General features: G+C 47.2%; 1 protein-coding gene across 4 annotated transcripts in view; it reads left to right on the top strand.

Annotated features, from left to right (window-relative positions):
- The window catches only part of LOC137533890 (transcription factor A, mitochondrial-like), a 118265-nt gene that overhangs the window by 33510 nt on the left and 58170 nt on the right, over positions 1–26585 (top strand). For all 4 annotated transcript variants that reach the window (XM_068255188.1, XM_068255189.1, XM_068255190.1 and 1 more), the window contains exon 3: positions 10429–10613. In XM_068255188.1, the coding sequence (XP_068111289.1) occupies positions 10429–10613 (185 nt within the window). The remainder of the gene's footprint in view (positions 1–10428; positions 10614–26585) is intronic.

Here is a 26585-nt window from a genome sequence, read left to right as displayed (position 1 = left end):
CTCCCATAGGCAAACACTACTATGAATGCGGACACACAGCAGGGGACCTTCGCTGGTGTGTCCTTGAGAAAGTTTTCATCAACGAGGGCAGCGATGGACAGACAACTTTACTCAGAAGAGAAAGCAGATGGATTAACAGGCTGAGTACACTGTCCCCTGATGAATACAGTCTAAGATGCGTTTTGTGAATTTATAGTATACTGTACCTTTAAATGCAAATTCATGCAAATCTCTCCTTAAACAATTAAACTTGTACTGGCCCCGTTTGCGGTGTTTTAATTTTTCCATATAATGGTGGTTTGGCAGTTGTTTGTTAACACTTGATAAAGGCCGTGAGGCTGAAACGTTGTGTTCTGCTACTATGGTGTGAATAAAAACACATAAGCTATTTGCACAAATCCAGGTGGAGACTGTCACGGAACAGCCGCGAGAAACGCGGGCGAATTGGAAGGAGCCGCGCAGTCCAATTTCTGATCGCTGTCTGGCTAAATTTGTGCAGCCATTACAGGAATCAGAACGGATTCCTGTTTTTTTTAAAATACAAGTTTTTCTCCTCTGCCACTAATTTAGGTGCAGGATGTCTTTTGAGTTGTTAATTAGCTTAGACATATTCCCTGTGGAAGGCAGAATAACATGGAGGCATTCATTCCCTTTTCTGTTCTGGGAACCAGGTGACACCTAGCTGATCTCATGTAGATGTTATTTAACCAAAGGGTGATAAGGAGGCCTAGGTTCAGCCAGGCAGGCTACGAATCCCCGGGAGGTCTTGACACCTTGCTCCCTGTTAAGGATCAAAGGGAAGCCAGCTGCTAGCCCACATCCTGAATAACCTGAGGCTCATAGCAGAATCCATAACTTCCCAGATCTGTCATATTTCTGGGTTTCCTGAGATGGCAGCTTCGCCAAACGTGGGGAAAGTGTAGCATGAGTCCCGGTGCTGGTTCTGAGGACGTTTCAGAACATTCGGAGGTAAAGACTGCCAGTTAGGCAGTTTGAAAGTGCCCTGATGATACCACAGGGGTCCCACCCCTCATGTCTGGTATCAGGGCGCTGGGTAAATTGAGACAGACCTGAAAATGTTAATAAATCTGCCCTGATCTGTACGGTTCTGTGAGATAGAGCCCATATATGGTTAGATATGATTTCTGGTCCCCAGGACAAGGGGAGGGCTCATCTCATCTTCTAAGGGGGTGTGTGGCTCCCGCCCTCACTCCCTCCTACTGGATCAGGGGCATAAGAATGGCAGAGGACCCAAACTCACTGTCCTCCACCCTGAAACTTCATCTTGATCTCATCTGTGCCAGCTTGAGGATATGCTGGCATCCACCTGGTCTGAACTCTGAACTTTGAGCTGAAACAAATGATTTTACCAAGGACTTTATGATTCTTCCCACAAAAGGACATCTTTCCAGAAACTAAGCATTTTTTTCCTCCCTTTCTTTATTTTTCATACTGGCTATTACTGTTTTAATAATTGTTGATTTTAATAATTGTCTGTATATATTAATTATTTATATTGCCGTGAATAAATGACTTTATCCAAGTCATTCACTGTTCCGCTACCCTGCTTCGCAGCCGCACAAACTGAACCAGACTTCTGAAGAGACGCTGCTATTGTATTGTTGCTAGCTAGACAGAATACAGCGTGTTTTAACCGTTTCTATTTGTAGATCTAGGTTCAGACAGTCAGCAGGCTCCTCTGTCCTATGGTAACAGAGGTGGTGGCAGTTATACCCTGAACTAGTGTGTAAAGTTGTAATTACCATACCTCACAGGCTCCCTTGTGGTCGGGCTGCTGCCCAAATTTCTGTTGGTTTCTGCGCAAAGATCGCGACCAACGCTTGCATGGTCTGTGTGCTGAAACCGATTGGAAGGCAATTTGCGGTCTGACCACTAGGGCTCCTGTGACAGTGTTTGGCAGCGGTTGGGTCCTGTGTTGTGCTGAAAGTAGCTAAGATAGCGCTAGCGCTATCCAGAAACGAACTAATTAGTTGGTGTAGCTGGAAGGCAATATATTTTTTATATATACAGGAGACTGGGTAGCCAGTACTAGAGATGGGAAGTTCGGATCTTTTCAATGATCCGGATGATTCGAATCGGATCATTGAAAAGATCCGGATCTTTGATCCGAATCTCGGATCATTTTACTAGGGAAGCATTCGGGGGTGAAATGACTAGCAGGACAGGTCTGTGGACAGGAGAAGGTGAGGGGGGTGGACACACAGAGAAGGGGAGATGATGGACAGAGGGCAGGGAATGGACAGAGAAGGGAGGAGGGACGAGCAGAGAGCAGAAATGTTTGCTTGCACACAATACCCACATGCTGCAATCATATGCTTTACATGTATTTCACCTATATGCTCATCTGTGTACTTTCTCATGCAAATGTCGCACAGTGAAAGAAAGCATTCCCCGAAGATAAGTGCAGCTGTATAAAGCAGAGTCTGGGAGGATAATATTGCAAAGCAATCACAGTGCCTGCAAAGTTACTGAGCTGTGCTGAGCCAAAAGCTTCCCATGTGATCACTGTGCACAACTAGGAACAGACAGCCTGTAATGGGCAGCACATTTCAGCCAGTATGTGTGCTCTACACATATCTGGCAGTGGCACCCATGTCCCCTCTCTCTCATCTACCTGTCCCTGTGCAAGGCTGCCTCCCATCCAACTCAGCGATCAGTCCCTGCTCTGCTTCCAGGACCCCGCTGCCCGCTGAGAGGGGGCGTGTCGCTCCTGGCCCCGCCCCTTTTGCGATCCGAATCACTCATTTTGATGATTCGGATGATCGACTCATAAAATAGATTCGGATCAAAGATCCGAATCGTTCATGATCCGGACAACACTAGCCAGTACCCCTCCCCAAAAGTTTTATTTTATTTGGCGTGGAAATGTCCGGGAACTACAAGCTCATGGCCGTATCAGACCTGGAAAATCTTTGCAAAGCGAGGGGCATGGACATCCTCCGCAAGAAAAAATGGGACCTGATAGCAGACTTGTCCAGATGGGATACCCAGCAACTGCGGAAGCCGGGAGTGTCCGCTGAAGTGGATACCAGCCCATCTGACTCAAGTCGAGGGGAACCAGAGACTGAAGATCCTGAGCGTACAGAGGTTGAGCAACCTGCGGGCAATGTGGCAACAGTGACACAGGAGGCTGTCAGTATGGTCCCCAATCCCAGAGTTTCTGAAAGTACTTGCCCGGAACTGGCCAGTACTGGACTGTCCATGGGTGCTGATCCAGTAATGCAGCAGGCATTACGAAAGCTGATGGAGACTGACCTGGACAAGTACCTGCAGTACATGCAAGCGCAGTTGGAGCGCCAATCTGCAGAGGCAAGAGAGGAGCGTGAACGACAATCTGCAGAATGCAAGGCTGCTGCTGCTGAAGAACGCCGCGCGGAGAGGGATGCCGCTGAGCGAGAACGGGAGCGCCAACGACAGCATGAGCTAAACATGGCAAAAGTGCAACAGGCCAGCCGGAGTTCTTCGCCCAGCCTCCCTGCTGAAGGAGCTGCACCACCCGTAAGTGCAAAATTTAAATGTGCTAATATTGAAAAAGACACTGACATTGACTTGTTTCTGCGGTCTTTTGAAAAAGCATGCCGTCAATATCGTCTGTCCCAAGACCAGTGGGCCAGACATCTGACACCTTTGCTGCGCTACAAAGCGCTTGATGCTTTCGCAGAATTGCCTGCGGAGAAAAATAATGATTATGCCGCTATACAAGACGCTATCATTACCAAATACCAGCTGACGCCAGAAGCCTATCGCAAAAAGTTCAGGACCTGGCAGAAAAAGTCTTCTGACTCTTATCGAGATGTGGTCAACAGCTTGCTCACCACACTCCGCCAGTGGACTCTAGGCCTCACCAAAGGGTCTTATGATGTCCTGGAGCACTTGATAGTCCTGGAACAATTTCTGAACATTTTCCCTGCTGATGTACGACAGTTTGTGCTTGAGCGCAAGCCTGCGTCAGCAACTGTCGCTGCAGACCTCGCTGAGACCTTTGCCACTACCCGGGTGTCTGATACACGCAGAACTCTCCCATCCAGCTGGAGAGGAGGTCAGCCCAATACGCCGGCAGACTCTCCTGCCCCTGTGAGCCGTCAGCCACAGAGGCCACCCAGCGCAGCTACTGCACTCAGGCCCGCAGCCCCTGGAGAGGTCATCTGTCACTACTGCCGCCAGCCCGGACACATGAAATTCGACTGTCCGGAGCAGAGATAGACACCACCAGCACCTGGAGCACCTGTATCCCCTGTACCTCACCCACAGCAGAGGCAATACGCCAGCGAACCACAGCCTGGATCATCAGATTTTGTTCTGTTTTCCCGCGGAAAGGAAATCCGCTACCGAACCGACCAGCAGCAACTTGTTAGAGTGAACGGCAAAGTTGTCACCGGATTGCGAGACACCGGAGCTGACATGACGTTAGTTCACTCACACCTTGTGCCAAAGGAGAGAATCAGCTCCAGCCGATCCCTTGCCCTTACTGGAGTGGAGGGCAACCTTTTTCACATAGCCCACGCGAGAGTGAAGATCAACTGGGGGGTGGGAGTCCAAGAAAGGGTTGTTGGGGTTATGAAGGATCTCCCAGTCCCTGTGTTGCTGGGGACTGATTTGGGCAAGCTTGTGTCCTACTACGAACCTGCCACGACCGCCTTGTCGCTCACGGAAGGAGAGGGACTCTCCACCCACCACCAGGTACTTTATACACTTGGGGGAGCACCAGGGGGAGGTGGGTTGAATGTGCCCAGTTCAAGGGTACCAGGTTTAATAGTGCCTGCTTCAAAGGCACCTGAGTTTGATGTACAAACTGCCTGTTGTGATGAAGATGTAACCGTACCTGTGTTTAAGGTACCAACTGTCTGTAATGAAAATGTGTCTATGCCTGTCACTGTCATTAATGCATGCAACGATGATTCAAGTAATGCCAGTCTGTGCCATTCTGAAGGTATACCTGGGCTAGCATTACCGCGCAGCTGTACTGCTCAGAACCTGAGCTCAGAACAGGTGGAGGGGGTTCCGTCCTCCTCCCCCTCCTCTGACCATAGGGATGAGACCTTTCAGCCGCTGGCCTCGTGTGACATGAGCCAGGTGGCTTAAACTGACAGCGTATTCACAGCAGCTCTACAAAGGGAGCCAAGCCTGGAGGTGCTCAAGCAGCAAGCCTCTGAGCCCCTCACAGACGGGGCCGCTTTCAAGGTGTACTGGGAAGGTGGGAGACTGTACAGCAAGTCTGTACAACCCCCTACCGGTAGATCACATGCGAATACCAAATGGCTTGTGGTCCCGAGTGCGTTCAGTGGACATGTGCTGAAATCCGCACATGATAATTCCCTGACAGGACACTCTGGTGTCTGCAAGACACTTGCCTGTATTCGGAGACAGTTTTATTGGCCCAGGATGAACAGGGATGTAGCAAACTACTGCAAAGCATGTGCCGTCTGTCAGGAGCTGGGAAGGTCCAGGGATTCCCGCGGGGTTCCCTTAGGTCCACAGCCACTTCGCATTGAACCCCTGCGTGGGCTGGCTGTTGACCTACCCAAACCACTGCCCGTTGTCCGCAGTCCCGGCAGACACCACATCCGACCGCAGTGGCGCAAACGCCCTGTCCAGAACGGTCCATGTCGTGTCAAACCTGAGGGTATCAGACCGCGACCTGTCCAGTGGAACCGAGCCACAGGCGCCAATGGGTTTCCCCGCCGTGCCAGCAGCTCGAGACCCGTCAGCCAGGTTGGCCGACACGAAGCGGGCAGCCGACACCAGAACGCTGACGGGCTATCCCGTTGCAACGGGGAACTAGACCAGATATCGCAGGTTAGCGGCAACGACACACATCTTGCTGATGCATGTCTATCTGCCTTCTCCCCAGGGGGGGCTGTCACGGAACAGCCGTGAGAAACGCGGGCGAATTGGAAGGAGCCGCGCAGTCCAATTTCTGATCGCTGTCTGGCTAAATTTGTGCAGCCATTACAGGAATCAGAACGGACATTCCTGTTTTTTTTAAAATACAAGTTTTTCTCCTCTGCCTGTAATTTAGGTGCAGGATGTCTTTTGAGTGGTTAATTAGCTTAGACATATTCCCTGTGGAAGGCAGAATGACATGGAGGCATTAATTCCCTTTTCTGTTCTGGGAACCAGGTGACACCTAGCTGATCTCATGTAGATGTTAATTAACCAAAGGGTGATAAGGAGGCTTAGGTTCAGCCAGGCAGGCTACGAATCCCCGGGAGGTCTTGACACCTTGCTCCCTGTTAAGGATCAAAGGGAAGCCAGCTGCTAGCCCACATCCTGAATAACCTGAGGCTCATAGCAGAATCCATACCTTCCCAGATCTGTCATATTTCTGGGTTTCCTGAGATGGCAGCTTCGCCAAACGTGGGGAAAGTGTAGCATGAGTCCCGGTGCTGGTTCTGAGGACGTTTCAGAACATTCGGAGGTAAAGATTGCCAGTTAGGCAGTTTGAAAGTGCCCTGATGATACCACGGGGGTCCCACCCCTCATGTCTGGTATCAGGGCGCTGGGTAAATCGAGACAGACCTGAAAATGTTAATACATCTGCCCTGACCTGTACGGTTCTGTGAGATAGAGCCCATATATGGTTAGATGATTTCTGGTCCCCAGGACAAGGGGAGGGCTCATCTCATCTTCTAAGGGGGTGTGTGGCTCCCACCCTCACTCCCTCCTACTGGATCAGGGGCATAAGAATGGCAGAGGACCCAAACTCAGTGTCCTCCACCCTGAAACTCCATCTTGATCTCATCTGTGCCAGCTTGAGGATATGCTGGCATCCACCTGGTCTGAACTTTGAGCTGAAACAAATGATTTTACCAAGGACTTTATGATTCTTCCCACAAAAGGACATCTTTCCAGAAACTAAGTATTTTTTTCTCCCTTTCTTTATTTTTCATACTGGCTATTACTGTTTTAATAATTGTTGATTTTAATAATTGTCTGTATATATTAATTATTTATATTGCCGTGAATAAACGACTTCATCCAAGTCATTCACTGTTCCGCTACCCTGCTTCGCAGCCACACAAACTGAACAAGACTTCTGAAGAGACGCTAGTATTGTATTGTTGCTAGCTAGACAGAATACAGCGTGTTTTAACCGTTTATATTTGTAGATCTAGGTTCAGACAGTCAGCGGCTCCTCTGTCCCATGGTAACAGAGGTGGTGGCAGTTATACCCTGAACTAGTGTGTAAAGTTGTAATTACCGTACCTCACAGGCTCCCTTCTGGTCGGGCTGCTGCCCAAATTTCTGTCGGTTTCTGCGCAAAGATCGCGACCAAAGCTTGCATGGTCTGTGTGCTGAAACCGATTGGAAGGCAATTTGCGGTCTGACCACTAGGGCTCATGTGACAGAGACCCATTTATCTTTTCTTTGATATATGACTGACCTACACTCTTGGTGGATCTGAGTGTATACTGGTTGACTCCCTGGTAATACATTTTTGCAGTTGAGCCTGCTGTCTATTGCTACTGCTCCTGGAATGCAATGATGTGTCAGCTTGTTAATTGTACACAAAAATCCAACATTCATACAGACTGTTTCGGACTGGTTGATCCTAATCAGTGCATGGCATTCATCAATGTGGCTCTATGAGGTAGGACTTAAAACACACAGAGTACAGATTGCCCGGCAAGATCATGGTGAACCAGAATTTCTAGGAGTGTGTAAAGGGCTAAAAAGACCAAAAACATCCGTCTCACTAGAATACTATGCAAAAGAGAAATGTTGCTTTCTTAAAATAGAAAGTATTTGCAATCAGGTTGGACACCTCTAGAACCGCTGGAATGCAATGATGTGTCAGCTTGGTAATTGTACAGAGCTACAATAATCCAGCTTGCTCCTAGAATTCTGGTTCACCATGAGCTTGGTGAGCAATCAGTTACTCTGGATGTTTCAAGTCTTACCTAATAGAAGAACCACATTGATCCATGCCACGCACTGATGAGAATCAACCAGTTCGAAACAGTTTGCATGCATGTTATTGTGGATTAGGATTATTGTGTCTCTGTACAATAAGCGAGCTGACACATCTTTGTATTCCAGAGGTTCTGGAGGTCTCCATCCTGAATAATTGCAAATGCCTTCTGTTTTCAAGAGACTCCGTAACAAAAATTGCATCCTGTTTTTTATCATCCTACAAGTTCCAAAAGCTATTCTAATGTGTTCTGGCTTACTGCAGCATGTTCTACTATCACCATATCTGTAATAAATCAACTTATCTCTCTCTTGTCAGACTTGTCAGCCTGTGTCTGGAAGGCTGCCAAGTTCTTCAGTGTTGTGGTTCTGCTATGAACTCCCCCTTCCAGGCCCCTCTCTGCACACTGCCTGTGTGTTATTTAGGATTAGAGCAGCTCCTCTCTTCTCTCTTATCTTTTACAAGCTGGATAAATCCTCCTCTGAGCTGGCTGGGCTTTCGCATACTGAGGAATTACATACAGGCAGAGCTGTCTGCACTCTGCAGGAAGAAACAGCCTGACACTTCAGTGGAAGTTAGCTGCAGGGGGAAAGAAACACACAAATGATCTCTTGAGATTCAAAAGGAAGGGTGTATACAGCCTGCTTGTGTATGGATGTATTTTCTATGTGTGGACATACTGTACATCAACCTACTTCCTGTTTTGGTGGCCATTTTGTTTGTTTATAAACAAACTTTTTAAAGCTGTTTTTAACCACTTTTAATGCGGCGAGGAGCGGCGAAATTGTGACAGAGGGTAATAGGAGATGTCCCCTAACACACTGGTATGTTTACTTTTGTGCGATTTTAACAATACAGATTCTCTTTAAAGCAGGAGGATTAGCCATACTAAGCCAGGGAAAAACACATTTATCAGTAGGTAAATACTTGATCTACTTACATAACACATGTATTGTACTGTCCATGTTTTGATTTCAGTAAATTTTATATAGTAAATTAAGAGAATTCTGTTCCTGGTGGGAACCATGTACTTTTTCCACAGTCTGAGGCTAAATACTGATGTAATTTCTTCCCTTAACTTTTTTTTTTCTTTTCTCCTCCAATCACTAAGTCACTTCAGCCTTACTTGTAAACACAAGTGAGCAGAGGATCATGTTTCAACTAGGCAGCTAGGCAGGGAAATAAAGGGAAGAGGAGGAATATATTATTAATAAAAAGAAAGTGAATATACCCCCTTATCAGGAGCCCAGTCACTAGCCACCTCTTGCTGTAAACATAATAATTGCTATAGAATGAAATCTTCTTATGCAATACAGTATTTTGGCCCACATACTATACTTACCGGATCCTGCCGCTGTGATCCTCTCTGAGGGTCTCAGCCGTCATCTGAGGGTCACAGCCGTCACCTGAAGGTGGCAGCCGTCATCCGAAGGTGGCAGCCGTCATCCGAAGGTGGCAGCCGTCATCCGAAGGTGGCAGCTGTTATCCGAGGCTTCCAGCAGTCATCCGAGGGTCCCAGCCATCCCATCCAGGATCACGTGTCCAGCCTTCGATGTCCCAGCCGCCGGCTCCTCTTCACTGAACTCTCTTATGCAGACTGCAGGCTTGCAGTGAACACACGCTGCCGCCCTGCCGACATCCTCCATAGTTACAGCGTCCTCTTCTTACTTACAGTGCCCCCTTCTGTGTGATGAGCGGCGCACGTGCGCCTGACGTGCGCCGCTCGTCACAAAGAAGAGGGCACTGTAACTAAGAAGAGGAAGCTGTAACTATGGAGGATGTCGGCAGGGCGGCAGCGTGTGTTCACCGCAAGGCTGCAGTCTGCATAAGAGACTTCAGTGAAGAGGAGCCGGCGGCTGGGACATCGAAGGCTGGACACGTGATCCTGGATGGGATGGCTGGGACCCTCAGATGACGGCTGCTGGGAGCCTCTAATAACAGCTGCTGAGACCCTGGGAGCCTCTAATGACGGCTGCTGAGACCCTCTGATAATGGCTGCTGAGACCCTCTGATGATGGCTGCTGAGACCCTCTGATGACTGTTGGGACCCTCTGATGATGGCTGCGACCCTCGGATTACTGCCCTGAGACGGAGGAGGAGAGGATCGTGCTGACAGGATCAGGTGAGATGCAGCAGGGGTTATAGTTAGTGAAGTTTAGTGTAGTTTGGGTTGGCTGCAGGGGTTAGTTAGTGAAGTGTAGTGTAGTGTAGTTGGTGGTGGCAGCAGGGGTAAGTGTAGTGTAGCAGAAGTTAGTGCAGATGGGCAGTGTAGCCAATTTGGGGAGGTTAAAAGTCCATAAGATGCCTCTGCACCATAGACGCACCTAGGTATAGTTAATTTTTTTTCCTGATTTTTGCCCTTATATGCCAGGGCGTCTTATATTCCCAAAAATACGGTACGTGTTTATATACATATATTTACATTCCTGTAGATGGACTTTTTGCAACACTGTTTGGCAGCAGACTTACAACCATTGCTGTGTCTTCATTTCCAGATGCAGCAGTCTTCCAAGCACAGTGTCCCTTGTACAATGTGTGACAACAAGATGTTTCTCAAAAAGCCTGACTCCAGAAGAGTTATCGCGAACGCCTCCTATAGAAGATCCTCCAAAACGCCCTACGTCAGTTTTCATGCGATTTTATATTCAGCAGAGAGCACAGCTTGATAAGAAGCACCCAGGTGAGTATTGGCTGCATAATGTGGCGGCAAAAATAAAAGACCTGGCGCTCCTCACTGTACTCCTTACTCTCCTCTCTCCTATACCAGTCTGGTTCGCTTACTGCATAAAAAGTGTGTGTAACACTCACAAGGTAGAATTATTAAAACATAAAAGCAGAGCGATCACCAGTTAACATAAACCACAGCACTATTGCTGCCTAATGCTCAAATGTCCTTTTTGGGGTATGCCTAATGCCGTCCAAAAAAAAAGTTCATCCACATTTCATAAGTATATGTTCTTCACTGTAAAAACTCCCTCCAGAGAAATTGGCCAAATCCTGTCACAGCGCTTATCAATATACGCTCACCAGATCGGTTGGCCAATCCTTTCAGATAAGCAATCAGCGTTTTTGGCCTTGCCAGCAAAGGTTCCTCCGGTCACTCCACCAGCCTCTCCGGGCATCCAATCGTATACTCAGAATAAGACAAGGAAAATGCAATAGTGTGATACCGTTTAAATGGGTCTTAGTATTATCACCAGTGCACCCCTTTCCACAACAGTGCCACCCAACGTGCTTCCACCAACATAGATACACAGGGCGCTCACCAGATGCACTGGCCGACCCGCAACAGACCAGCAGTATAGCGTGTTGATATAGCTTTAACTTCAATACTTGGGGTAAAGAGCATCCTAGGACTCAAACAAAGCCGACCATAGCATAATTCCGTTTGATTTTAATAAGTAGTAAAAAGTAGTGCACTTACAAATTTTGCAGTAAAACATGCGCATATAAAAACACAGCACAGGATCCTCCAGCGTCTCCTCAGCTCCTTAGGCTCCGCCCTACTAGTTTCGTCCAATGACTCATCAGGGGCTCGACCATTCAGAGCTGAGGGATGCTCTATATACTCTCCACCTCTATCACATGACCAGCTGCCTCGGCTGGATTCATTCGCTGCTGCCGCTGCTGTCATAGCCAGGCAGCTGATACAATAGGCTGTCCGTTTTGGACTACAATACCCATACTGCTTTGCGGCTACTTCCGCATTACAGGTGTATACAAAACAATACCCAAATTACTCCAGCATTTAAATCTACTATTTTATAGAGTCTGACCCCCCTTCAGGTTAACATAGGTGACCCCGTTATCAAGCCACAGTGCGCAGATAGACTCACCGCACTGCTCCGCTCTGCGTCCCCCACCTGCTGACTAAGGACTACATAACCCAGAATCCCCCTGTTAACAGCGGCGGCCATCTTCTCTCTTACTGACTACATAACCCATAATCCCGTGAGTCAAAGCGGCGGCCATCTTTGAAAAAACGGACTACAGGGACAAAAATGCCCTCCACTCAGTGTTAAACAGCACATAGACAGAATATTCTGCCAAAATATTCTGACGTGATAACATAAAAGTGTTATATAACCTCAAAAGATTAAACCTATGCAAAATATATTCATCCGAATAATAAAATAAATTGAATTAAAATAATAAGAATAAGTAGAGAGTAAAGGTCATATCATCAAATAGAGACATCAGGAAGTTCAAAAGCATAGAGGTTATCATAATTGGACAGTGTATACATAAGGTAACAATCCCTATCATCTGTCCCTCTATGAAAGGAGGGTCTTATGTATAAAGGGGTGTGGTTACCGCGTGACTCAAAATCCCCCCATGGTGTACTCCCAGACGACCACCTATCGGGGCCCATCCACTATGGTATACATAATGTTCCCCACTTGTCTAAAAATATGAACTCCCCTGTTTGAAAGACCATAACATTACAATAAGCCCTATAGTGTGAACCATGTCTTTTTTCACAGTGAAGAATAGTGCGGCTCATGAATCCAGCCTAAACAGTGGGAGAAATCCCCTATAAAATACAATTTATATATATATATTACAACTACCCAACCCTCCCACATCACCCAATGAAAACCTAATCATCTGCAATGAAGCAGTTTATGTCAAGTTCCACATTCAAACCCCCAGGTGTAAGTGTCTTGAGTTCATAAATCCATCTCGTTTCCATTTTAGATATTTCCCTAACCTTATGGCAGCCCCTCCACCTAGCCGTTAATTTCTGTAACCCACAAAAACTAAGTGACGCCGAATTTTTATTGTGTTTCTCCAAAAAATGTTTAGAAACACTATGCCCCCCAAACCCTCTCGCGATGTTGTTGATGTGTTCCCCAATCCTTCTTTTCAGGGTCCTTTTCGTGCGGCCCACATATTGCAGGCCGCACGGGCACCAAAGGAGGTAAACCACATATTTGAATAAACTCCTTAAAGAGTAACTGTTAGCCCCCAAAGTGAAATTTAAATCTCTACAGCAATGTTTTATTTAGTATTAAAGTGATCCAAAAAGCCAATGCAGAACTTAAAAATCAATATAATTATGTTACTATGTAGCCTTTTGCCTAAGCTAATGACGCAAAGCCGCATATCTGATACTGATGAGCATGCAGAGCATGCCTATGTCTGCCCGACCCCCCTCTCCCCCCTCTCCCCCCCAGGACCAGGTGCCGATCTATTCGCACCACAAACAGCTGACCGCTCTGACAGGGAGAGAGAGCGGCAGCACTTCCAGCGCAGCCACGGCAGAGCAGCCGCCGCCGAGTCACATGTGAGAGAGATGCACGGTGGCGGCTGCTCTGCGTGGCTGCGCTGGAAGTGCTGCCGCTCTCTCTCCCTGTCAGAGCGGTCAGCTGTTTGTGGTGCGAATAGATCGGCACCTGGTCCTGGGGGGGAGAGGGGGGTCGGGCAGACATAGGCATGCTCTGCATGCTCATCAGTATCAGATATGCGGCTTTGCGTCATTAGCTTAGGCAAAAGGCTACATAGTAACATAATTATATTGATTTTTAAGTTCTGCATTGGCTTTTTGGATCACTTTAATACTAAATAAAACATTGCTGTAGAGATTTAAATTTCACTTTGGGGGCTAACAGTTACTCTTTAATTTTGTGACTCCTCCCAGTTTGCAAAGAATTGATTTCCTGTTTCCTAACACCATGTGCTCTTTCACAGGCAACACATTGGTGACACGGGTAGAAACCCACGTTTCCCCAAGCGTCAGTCCTATCTCTAACTTTAGGGCCATCCACGTATGTTTTAACCAATTTCTGCTGTAGATTACTTGCTCGCCTGTAAATGAACTTCGGCTGCTCTGGTAGAGACCTACCCAGAACAGGGTCATTCCTCAGGAGACTCCAATGTCTCCTATAGATCCTTTCCACCTGCTTATATTGTGAGTTGTAATCCATCAGAACCGCATATTCAAAGGCATTGGACCCATTATTTCCCTCTCTTTTATCCTCTAAATAATGTTCTCTCTGCGTGTTCAAAACTTCAGTGGAGATTTCATCAAGATAATCCCTGCTGTACCCCTTTTCCACAAATCGCTCAATGAGCATTTTTGCTTGCATAATATAATCTGTTTCAGTACTGCAGTTTCTCCGTATTCTACTCAGTTGGCCTTTAGGGATGTTACGCATCCAGTTGGGGTGATGACAACTCTGTATCGGGATATAGGAATTCCGGTCGGTTTTTTTAAAAAAAGGTTTCGTTCCCATAGTACCCTCCCTTTTCATAACCACCACATCCAGAAAATCTATCTGTTCTTGATTACATTTCATTGTTAGTTCAATCCCCCATTCATTATTATTGGCCCACTGTATATATTTTTCTAGCTCCTCCTTGTCACCACTCCAGACCCAAAAAAGGTCGTCAATAAACCGTTTCCAGTTAGATACTCTACTACTTTCCTGTGCCCTTAATATCCTTCTCTCCCACTGGTCCATAAAAATATTTGCTACACTCGGAGCAAACTTTGCCCCCATGGCACATCCGACGGCCTGCACATAAAATGCGCCGTTGTACCAAAAATAGTTGTGTGATAAACAGAATTCCAATAATTGCAAAATGAACCCAATTTGGTCCTCACCTACCTGCCCAGAATCTATTAAAGCTTCCCTTACAGTTTCCAATGCCCTTGTATGCGGAATGATGGTGTACAACGCGGTTACGTCTGCCGTCACCAACATATCACTGTCCCCAATTTCCATACCATTGATGGTCCGTAAAAAAATCTTTAGTATCCCTTAATAAATACGGTAAGGTGCCCACTATTGGCTGCAAAAAAATGTCAATATACTCACCAATTCTCTGGTTAAGTGACCCTATCCCACTTACAATGGGTCGTCCAGGTGGGTGGGTTTGACTTTTGTGGATTTTAGGGTTAATGTACATAACCGGGATACGTGGGGCATCCACCATAAGGTATCTAAACTCTGCGTCCTTTAGGATCCCTTTCTCCAACCCACTCCTGAGGATTTTCCTCAATTTTTCCATATATTCACTTGTTGGATCTAACTTAAGTTTTCTATAGGTAATACTGTCACTGAGAATATTTGTCATCTCTTGTGTGTATTGTTCATGATGCAAAACGACCACCCCTCCCCCCTTATCAGCTGGCCTCACCAAAATTTCCTTCTTTTCGCTCAACTCTCGTATGAGCTGTGCTTCAACCTTGTTGTTTTTCATATTCAATGATTCAACATCTTTGAGTACCATATTTTTAAAAGCCACTATTGTGCTATCTTTTGACACGATTTACAAAAACAAAGATGAATCCTGAAGGACCGCACCACACAACCATCTAAGTAAATAATTAATGAGCTTTATTGTACTATAATTACACAATCCATTAAAAACAATTAAAACAATGGGCCCCAGGTGGACACAATGTAACACAGCCAATGGCTACAGTTCATGATGATCAAAAATAATAGTTGAATAATCAAATTATCAAATAAATACAGCCCATCCCCCTTACTCACAACCACAATAGTTCATAGGTAAAAAACCATGATGAGATAAGAAAGGATAAGAAAGTGACATGTGCAAAGTGCATATGAAAAATCCAAGCTCAGACTGGAATTGCCAGAATGCTAAAGTGTTGGAGTGATGCAAGCCACGCTTGTGGTAAGAGTACCCCGAAGATAAGTGTTGCAGTGACAGGAAAACGGAGAAACATGCATGAAAAACCGGTGGAGGTGGTCCGCCGGACCAATGAGCAAAGTGTACCAAAGAGGACTCACCGAGATCGAGAACTGGAGGAGAAGGGGCTGTGTCCGCCTGGGAGAAAGGCGAATTAAAATAATAAGAATAAGTAGAGAGTAAAGGTCATATCATCAAATAGAGACATCAGGAAGTTCAAAAGCATAGAGGTTATCATAATTGGACAGTGTATACATAAGGTAACAATCCCTACCATCTGTCCCTCTATGAAAGGAGGGTCTTATGTATAAAGGGGTGTGGTTACCGCGTGACTCAAAATCCCCCCATGGTGTACCCCCAGACGACCACCTATCGGGGCCCATCCACTAAGGTATACATAATGTTCCCCACTTGTCTAAAAATATGAACTCCCCTGTTTGAAAGACCATAACATTACAATAGTCACGCGGTAACCACACCCCTTTATACATAAGACCCTCCTTTCATAGAGGGACAGATGATAGGGATTGTTACCTTATGTATACACTGTCCAATTATGATAACCTCTATGCTTTTGAACTTCCTGATGTCTCTATTTGATGATATGACCTTTACTCTCTACTTATTCTTATTATTTTAATTCAATTTATTTTATTATTCGGATCAGGGGTGCCTCTAGTCATTGTGTCACTCCAGGCGAGAAAACCTGTGGCGCCACCCCCCCAAGCCCCTCCCACCCCAGGAAAATAATCATAATGCAGCATCGTTTCACCAGAAAATAATCATAATGCGGCAGTGTTTCATCAGAAAATAATAGTAATTATCGTAATTCACCAGAAAATAATCGTAATGTGGCAGTGTTTCACCAGAAAATACACTTATTGCATCAGCATTTCACCAGAAATTAATCATAGGGCAGCAGCGTTTCACCAGAAAATAATCGTAATGGGGCAGCGTTGTCAGAAAATAATCGTAATGTGGAAGCGTTTCACCAGAAAATACACGTAATCCAAGCAGAGGGAAAGAGTAGAGAGGGAGAGGCAGCATAAGATGTGAGAGGGGGGTAGAGGAACAGAGAGGGGGAGGGATAGACAGCATAAGATGGAAGAGGGTGCAGAGGAACAGAGAGGGGTAGAGACAGCATAAGATGGAAGAGGGGGCAGAGGAACAGAGAGGGGAGAGGGAGAGACAGCACAGCACTAAAGCACAGGTTTACAGCTTTACCAGCCTACAGCCTAACCAGCTTTCAAAGAAAACTCTAGTATCAAAAGAGCAGGGCACATTCTAGCAGTTATAACAGTACTGGGAGTCTGCACACAGGACAGGAAGTGTTCTTAGCAGCCTGCCTGCATACCTTCTCTTCTGCCTGTGCATGCAGCTTATCATCTCTGGAGTAGTGATGGGTCGTTCGCGAACGAGCCGGCTCTTTGCTGCGAACGACAAGAGCTGGTTCTCAGTTTTGAAAGAGCCGATGCCTCAGCCGCCCCACAGAGCTCTGCTTTGCTCTGCAATAAAGGGCGCTGAGGCATGTTGGGAGATGTAGTCCTCCTCTTGCAGCTTGTAGGAGTGTATGGGGCGGAGCAGAGCAGTAGCAGGAGGGATTGCCCCAGTCAGAGAAGCAGTCTGGAATTGTCATGGAGACGGGGGCGGGGCTTTTACTCCGATTCTGAGTGGTGTTTAGTGATATTTAATGAAGAGCCGATTCAGAGCCATAAGAGCCGGCTCTTTAATGGGAGCCGATTCAGAAGAGTCGATTCTCTGAAAAGAGCCGGAATTCCCATCACTACCCTGGAGCAGAAACTTCCCTTCTCCCGGGCTGTGTTGCTGTCTTGTGCGGGGGCGGGGCTCCAACACGGACACATCACATTTTTTCTCTCTGTGACTGCATCTGTCCCCTGGCTGTCTCGCTCCAGTGTCTGTGTGCAGCCAGTGACACAGGTGGGGGGTCAGACTGTCGGGGGCATAAGCTGGCTGGCCGCTGGCTCCTGGTTTGACTGGCGTGGGGCGGAGTTAAAGGCTGGGCCACACGAGGTAAACACTTTACCTGTGTGGCTACTGAGAAGAAGGGGCACGGCTTTAAAGAAGGAGCCTGGCAGAGAAGAGCAGTATTGATTGCTCTATTGGCTGGGGAGAAGTGGAGGTGGAGGCACTGCTGAGCACATGGTAGCGTGCCGAGCACCGGGGACTGAGTCGGGAGGTAATATAATATAAAAAAAAAACATGGTCACAGTAGCAGCGGCGGGGGAATGCGCCTCACCACCTCATGGCGCCCCAGGCAACCGCCTATACTTGCCTGGTGGGTGAGACGCCCCTGATTCGGATGAATATATTTTGCATAGGTTTAATCTTTTGAGGTTATATATCACTTTTATGTTATCACGTCAGCATATTTTGGCAGAATATTCTGTCTATGTGCTGTTTAACACTGAGTGGAGGGCATTTTTGTCCCTGTAGTCCGTTTTTTCAAAGATGGCCGCCGCTTTGACTCAGGGGATTATGGGTTATGTAGTCAGTAAGAGAGAAGATGGCCGCCGCTGTTAACAGGGGGATTCTGGGTTATGTAGTCCTTAGTCAGCAGGTGGGGGACGCAGTGCGGTGAGTCTATCTGCGCACTGTGGCTTGATAACGGGGTCACCTATGTTAACCTGAAGGGGGGGTCAGACTCTATAAAATAGTAGATTTAAATGCTGGAGTAATTTGGGTATTGTTTTGTATACACCCGTAATGCGGAAGTAGCCGCAAAGCAGTATGGGTATTGTAGTCCAAAACGGACAGCCTATTGTATCAGCTGCCTGGCTATGACAGCAGCGGCAGCAGCGAATGAATCCAGCCGAGGCAGCTGGTCATGTGATAGAGGTGGAGAGTATATAGAGCGTCCCTCAGCTCTGAATGGTCGAGCCCCTGATGAGTCATTGGACGAAACTAGTAGGGCGGAGCCTAAGGAGCTGAGGAGACGCTGGAGGATCCTGTGCTGTGTTTTTATATGCGCATGTTTTACTGCAAAATTTGCAAGTGCACTACTTTTTACTACTTATTAAAATCAAACGGAATTATGCTATGGTCGGCTTTGTTTGAGTCCTAGGATGCTCTTTACCCCAAGTATTGAAGTTAAAGCTATATCAACACGCTATACTGCTGGTCTGTTGCGGGTCGGCCAGTGCATCTGGTGAGCGCCCTGTGTATCTATGTTGGTGGAAGCACGTTGGGTGGCACTGTTGTGGAAAGGGGTGCACTGGTGATAATACTAAGACCCATTTAAACGGTATCACACTATTGCATTTTCCTTGTCTTATTCTGAGTATACGATTGGATGCCCGGAGAGGCTGGTGGAGTGACCGGAGGAACCTTTGCTGGCAAGGCCAAAAACGCTGATTGCTTATCTGAAAGGATTGGCCAACCGATCTGGTGAGCGTATATTGATAAGCGCTGTGACAGGATTTGGCCAATTTCTCTGGAGGGAGTTTTTACAGTGAAGAACATATACTTATGAAATGTGGATGAACTTTTTTTTTGGACGGCATTAGGCATACCCCAAAAAGGACATTTGAGCATTAGGCAGCAATAGTGCTGTGGTTTATGTTAACTGTTGATCGCTCTGCTTTTATGTTTTAATAATGTGGCGGCAGCCCCAGGACCACCTAACACCGTTTGGCGTCAGGTCCTGGGGCGGTGTTTTGCAAGCGATCGCGCACGCATCACCCACCATTCAGTGCGGCCCCCCTTCGTCATCAGCCCACCGGCCAATTAGCACCGCCGGCAGGCTGTAGCATTACGATCTGCCCAGTAGAAATAGTACAATACAAGTTGTTTAGTAAACAACCTGTATTTTACTGGCTGCCTCCTCCTCTGGTGGTCCCTTTGCTCGATCAACCACCAGAGAGCACGGCAGCCCTGTGAGTAATTACACGCACACGCATTTTTATTTTTTCTGATCGCCCCCCCCCCCCCCCCCGTGCATTGTTTACACCCGACCTTCCCCCCTTATCACCCACTGTCACCACCTGTCACTCACCTATTAGATCAGGCCCTAATCAGCTCCCTGTAAGCTCCTGATCTCATACCACCCCCGCCCTCAGATCACCCTTCCCCCCGCTATTGTTAACCTGTGATCTCCCCTCTGTAAGGCCTGTAAACAGCCTTCTTTTCATCCCCTGATCGCCACCTGTCACTCTCACCCATCAGATCAGGCCCTAATCAGCCCTGCAGCTCCTGATCACCCCCCGCATCCTCAGATCCCCTCAAATCCCCCCCACTATTATTAATCTGTGATCTCCCCTCTATAAGGCTTATAAACAGCCTTTTATCACCCCCTGAAAGCTTCCTGCCAGCTTCCTGTGACTGTCACCCGTCTGATCAGGCCCTAATCAGCCCCCTGCGGGCTCCTGATCCCCCCTCCCTGTATTAACAGGCCAGTTAGTTAGGTTAGGCCCCTTTGTTATGTAGTTATCATCAGTTAGCATTCAGTCCACCATACCGCAGTCACTAATTAGTCGCTGATTAGCGTCACACTGTCGCTAATCAGCATTGGTACTATATAGTATCTGTAAGTGATCAGTACTGATCGCAGTCAGATCTATATCAGTATGTTAGGGTCACCTTAGAGTAGGCTACACTAAAAACACAGTGTTTGCCCGATCAGGCCTGATTGTTCGGCCACACTTGCGTTCAGCCCACCCCATCGCAGTGACATAATTTTTTTTCTGATTACTTCACAATACAATACCCCCTAAATTTACCAGTCCAAAATGGCAAAGAAAGGGGTATTCCCTGGAAGAGGCCTACAGGATTCTGGCCCAGTCGGATGTGAGTGATTGGAACTTCTCATCCGAGGAATCATCCAGGTCAGAATACGAACCAGTAGATAGCAGTGGCTCTCTGACCGATAGCGACGATGACGAGGTTGGGGTCCCTGCTACGCCACACAATATATCACCGTCTATCCAAGAAGCTACTTTGCCCAGCCTTTTTGGTGGAAACCAGTCACAGTTTCCGAACTTAAAATCTTTTCGGGCCTTCTTCTCAACATAGGTCTAACTAAAAAGAACGTATTGCGGTCCTGTTGGTCTACACACCAATACATCACATGCCCATGTATTCTACAGCCATTTCCAGGGCATGTTTTGAGAACATCCTGCGCTTCCTGCACTTCAGTGACAACACAACCTGTCATCCAAGAGGCCACCCTGCTTATTATTAGCTCCACAAAATTCGGCCCCTCATACACCACCGGTTATCGAAATTTGCAGATGCTTACACCCCCGAACAGAAAATCTGCATAGACGAGTCCTTAGTACATTTTACCTGGCGCCTTGACATTAAGCAGTACATCCCACGCAAGCGTGCCCGGTATGGGGTCAAGCTGGGTAAGGTCTGTGAAAGGGCCACAGGCTATACATATCGTTTTAGGGTCTATGAGGGAAACGTTGGAGCCGGTCAGATGCCCTGACTACCTGGGATGTAGTGGCAAGATTGTGGGGGACTTGCTGTGACCCTTGTTCCAGAAGGGGTACCATTTATATGTGGACAACTACTACACAAGTGTGGCCCTCTATCAGCATTTACAAATAGTCAGAATTCGCTGCTGTGGCACCGTGCGACCTAGTCACTGGGGCTTTCCCTAATGGCTCACTAGTACCCGACTTGCACGGGGGGAGAGGGCTGCCTTGTGTTCAGAAGACTTTCTCGCTGTGAAATGGAAGGACAAGAGGGAAGTTTATCTTCTGTCCACCATGGAATTAGAAAGTGTCTGTTTATTTGATTCAATTGGCAATTTACAACAGTTTTGTTCTCTACAGTAAGGCTGGGAGAACAGGATCCTTCCTTCAATTTCAGGAAGAGATCGTGTTGGAACTCATGTATCCAGGAGGGGCCGTGCCCCAACCCCCAGATGTCGTTAGCCTGCTACATGAAAGACACTATCTGTATGTCTTTACAGGTACCCCATCTCACCGTTCCCCAAAAAAATGGTGTCGTGTCTGCAGGAGGACTGGAAAAAGGCGTGACACCACTGTTTTATGTCCCACCTGTCCTGACCAGCCTGCCCATGCATAGGGGAGTGTTTCAAGAAGTACCACACGCGAGAGTAGGGAACGCGAGACACAGTAGTAGGCAAACAAAGGTCTCTCAGGGCTCTTTTACACTGGCACGATGTGTTGCGGCAAATTGCCTAGCAGTTCCCACTACGCCGGAAGTGGTTGACTTAACGCTAGTGCACACCTACGTTACTGCATGGCTCCTGCGGCGATTTGCGTTGGCCCGGATGGTGATGCAAATTCTACTTCCTACTTGGCCAAATGCCAGACAGGGAATAGCATGTACTAACGCGGTATTCCCTGAAGGTCTGTTTTTGGTGGTGCGGCGGGCGCGACCCACTGGATACGCCAATATGTAGTGTGAAACAATGCATCAGGTTTTGAGAGACCCTAATCCACAGGGCTGCCAGGAACCTCTCCTTTCACTTGGAATAAAGTGCATAGTATACTTCACCACATGAATGGAAAAAAGTGCATGACCCGTATGCCCAATATAAGGAGTATAGCAGAAACTCCTAATACTGGCCATACATGTAATGATTGCGGAGACCCTAAAATGCCAGGACAGACCCCACAAATGACCCCATTTTTAAAAAAAAAGAAGACACCCCAGGGTATTCGCTGAGAGTCATGGCGGATCGTTCATATAATATATATATATATATATATTTTGTCACAAGTTAGCAGAAATTGATTTTTTTTTTGTGACAAAAAATAAAATGTTTTATGAACTCACTATGCCTCTCATGGAATACCTTGGGGTGTCTTCTTTCCAAAATGGGGTCAGTTGTGGGGTGTGTTTACTGTCCTGGATTTTTTTTTTTTTGGGGGGGGGGGCTAAATTGTGAGCACCCCTGTAAAGCCTAAAGGTGCTCATTGGACTTTGGGCCCCTTTGCGCAGCTTGGCAGCAAAAAAAAAGTGTCACATGTGGTATCACCGGAATCAGTAGTAGTAGTAGTATAATGTGTTTTGGGGTGTCTTTCCACCCATGCTGGGTGCGCCAGGAGGAACAATAAATTTGGACAAAAACTTGTATAGAAATTTTACTTTATTTGAAAAATTTTACCACAGAAAGTTAAAAATATATTTTTTGACAAAATTCCTGTATTGTTTGGTGAATATAATACAAACTAAACATTGCAGCAGCAATCAAATGGCACCAAAAGAGAGCTGTACAGGTAATCCCCGGTTAACGAACGGCCATCCATGAACCTCTAACCACACTACCATTCGCTTTACCTCTCAAGCCCGCTATCTGGGTGTCACCCTGGACTTCGCACTCTCCTTCACTCCCCACATTCAAAACCTCACAAAGTCCTGCAACTTCCACCTTCGTAACATCTGTAAGATTCGCGCTTTCCTGACCTCTGCCACCACCAAACTCCTCATCCATGCCCTCATAATTTCCCACCTTGACTACTGCAATGCCCTTCTGTCTGGTCTCCCCATGACCCGAATAGCCCCACTGCAGTCCATCATGAATGCGGCAGCCAGAATTATCCACTGCTCCGATCGTTCCACCACGGCGGATCCCCTCCTTGAATCCCTCCATTGGCTTCCTATCCAGTCCAGAATCAGATTCAAGATACTGTGTCTGACCTACAATTCTGTCCACAAAAATTTTGTTGTATGTCACCCCTAAATATTGTCTGTAACCTAAACTAATGTCCAGCGCTGCGTAATATGTTGGCGCTTTATAAATACAATAAATAAAATAAGTCGGAACAATGTGCTATCTCTGTCCCCTGTACCTCCTCTGTGACCCCCTGTGCCTTCAGTGTCTCCCTCTGTGTCACCTCTGCCCTCTGTGCCTGCTTATACAAGTTAAAAGCTACTTTTTCTTTGAATTTTTTAAAATCAATTTTCTCAAAAACTACAAGTCCAATTTGAAAATTGGGGGGGGCTTGTTCCCATGGAAACACTGAATCCATGCCATTTGTATCGGCGGGTCGTTTGTAAGTCAGGCGTTTGTAAGTCTGTATTAGTGACAAGAAAAAGAGGTAAAATTCGTTTGGGTAGCACTGTATATACTCGCATACAAGCCAAGTTTTTGACCCCAAAAAAGTGGCCCAAAAGTGGGGGTCTCGGCTTGTATGCGAGTCATCTTCACCCAGGTTCTGAGTCCATGCCCTCCATTGTTTCCGTGCCTCCTCCTTTGCAACATCGTGAATATGACACAGTGATAGTATGATTGCTGACCTGCTGGTGCCTTCGGTGGAGTGGAGAGAGAAGCAGCATCATGGGCAATGCTGACCTGCTGTGGCCTCGGTAGAGCGGAGAGAACAGCGGCGTCATGTGCTATGCCGGGGATCCCCTTGCCTCTCTGTCTACCGTCACGAACACTGCTGGGGATGACTTCTGTCCCACACTCTGTGTCTGCCTCAGTGCTGGGCATACCCTTGCCTATCTGTCCTGCTCGCCGTGTCTCAAATCTATGACGCCATCTAGTGGCGCCTTAAAACACAACAGGCAGGACAGAGCGGCAAGGAAATGCCTGGCACTGAAGCGGACACAACGAGCGAGACAGAAATGCAAAGGGGTCCCTGGCAATGCACCTGACAGGGAACAGAGGAGCAAGGGGATCCCTGGCATAGTACATGACAGTGCTGCTCTCTCTGCTATACAAAGCCACCAGCAGTTCAGCATTGTCCCTGATGCCCAGGAGTGCATGTGACGCGGAACAGAGAGGCAAATGGATCCCCGGAAAAGCACATGGCGCCGCTGCTCTCTCCGCTCTACTAAAGCCACCAGCAGATCAGCATTGTCCCTGATGTCGCTGCTGCACTCCACCGAAGCCACCAGAAGATCAGCATTGCATGTGATGCCACTGCTCTCTCCACTCCACCAAAGCCACCAACAGGTCAGCAGTCATATTACCACTGTGCCTTTCTTATAATGTTCCACAGGAGGGGGGGTCCACGGATACAGCTGGGGGCTATAGGGCCACATGTGTCCGTGTACTGCTGACATGAAGGGAGGGGAGCTGCCCCATACTGGGGGGAACATCTGGCTATGGGAAGGAAAGCTGCCGAATACTGGGGGAACATTTGGCTATTTATATTGGGGAGAGGCATGCCTCACACTGGGGGCACATCTGGCATTTTTATTGTGAAGGGGCTACACTGGGGAGAGGGGGGCTTATATGCCGGTCAATCGCTTTTTCCAGTTTTTTGAAGTGAAAAGTGGGTACCTCGGCTTATATGCAGGTCGGCTTATATGCGAGTATATACGGTAATTTGTATGACCGAGCAATAAACCATTAAAGCTGTGCAGTGCTGAATTGTAAACAATGACCTGGTCACTAGGGGTTTTAAGCCCGTGGTTCTCAAGTGGTTAAGGCCTCTTTTGTACGGGCAGTTGATAGGCAGTGAAATGCCTCTCAAACTCTCACAAGTGCTTGCTGCAGCCTGGTATCTACTCACTGCTGCCTGGCAACTGCTTGCTGCGCACACTGTTCAGCTGCCCGTGGAAAAGAGGCCTAACCCTTTGACAGGAACATCTACGGCCTTTTAGTGCTGTGCCTGTTTTAAAGTGAACCTAAAGTCAGGAATAAAAAATGAGTTTAACTCACCTGGGGCTTCCCTCAGCCCCCTGAAGCTGATCGGTGCCCACGCTGACTCCATCAGATGTCCCTGGACCGGCCGGCAGCAACTTCCGGTTTCGCCGTCACCGGCCGACAGGCTGGGAACGCGAGTGATTCTTCGCGTTCCCAGCCAGAATAGCGCCCCCTATGCTGCTATTGCGGCCTCCCTATGCTGCTATAGCAGGATAGGGGGCGATATTCTGGCTGGGAACGCAAAGAATCACTCGCGTTCCCAGCCTGTCGGCCAGTGACGGCGAAACCGGAAGTTGCCGCCGGCTGGTCCAGGGGCATCTGATGGAGTCAGCGTGGGCACCGATCAGCTTCAGGGGGCTGAGGGAAGCCCCAGGTGAGTTAAACTCATTTTTTATTCCTGACTTTAGGGTCACTTTAAATGAAAAGGGAGTCCCTGAGTTACAAACACCCGACTTACGAATGAACCACCAGTACGAACAACCTGAGAAAGTGAGAATTTTTTTTTCTTTTTTACAAAAAGACCTAGTAGTTTTTGAGAAAATCAATTTTAAAATGTTCAAAGAAAAAATGTTTTTTAAGCTGGAAAACATTTTACTGCGGTACACTGAGGGTACGGGGAACAGAGATGACACTGGAGGCACGAGAGAGCAGAGGTGACACAGAGGGGGGACACTGGAGGCACGGGGCACAGAGGAGGTACAGGGTACAGAGATGGCACAGTGTTTCGACTTATGGAGGGATTTAGTTTTATAACAAACCTACAGTCCCTATCTTGTTTGATAACTGTGGACTACCTGTACAGTAATATTTTTTTTTCCTTTTATGTTAGATTTAGTTCGAAACAAAAAAAAAATACTTAAAACAAGAAATAGAAAATAATTAAAGGGGTTCTTTCGCGAAAAAAGTAGGCAGTTAAAAATGTGACAGATGACAGGTTTTGGCCCAGTCCATCTTTTTAAGGGGGATTCTCAGGGCTTTCTTTGTTTTCAACAGCATTTCCTGAACAACAGTTTAACTGCCAAAATAGCAAGATACCAGCCGGCCTCCCTAATCACTTGCACACTATTATGTCAGTTTGATCTTGCAACTGTTGTTCAGGAAATGCTGTTAAAAACAAAGAAAGCCCTGAGCATCCCCCTTAAAAAGATGGACTGGCCCAAAACCTGTCATCTGTCACATTTTTTAACTGCCTACTTTTTTCGCGAAAGAACTCCTTTAAATAACACCTGAAGTGAGAGGAATCTAGAGGCTGCCATATTTTTTTCTTTTGAAAGGAAACCAGAGACATCAATATAGAAAGATTTGATACTTACCTGGGGCTTTTTACAGCCTCCTCGCCATCCTCCCACGGTCTGCCGTTCAGCGGCAATCAACCCCGGTAACTGGCTTAGTCGTGTCAGT

This window comes from Hyperolius riggenbachi, chromosome 10 (genome assembly GCF_040937935.1).
Source record: "Hyperolius riggenbachi isolate aHypRig1 chromosome 10, aHypRig1.pri, whole genome shotgun sequence".
Taxonomy (NCBI): domain Eukaryota; kingdom Metazoa; phylum Chordata; class Amphibia; order Anura; family Hyperoliidae; genus Hyperolius; species Hyperolius riggenbachi.
This window is presented reverse-complemented; position numbering and strand designations above follow the sequence as displayed.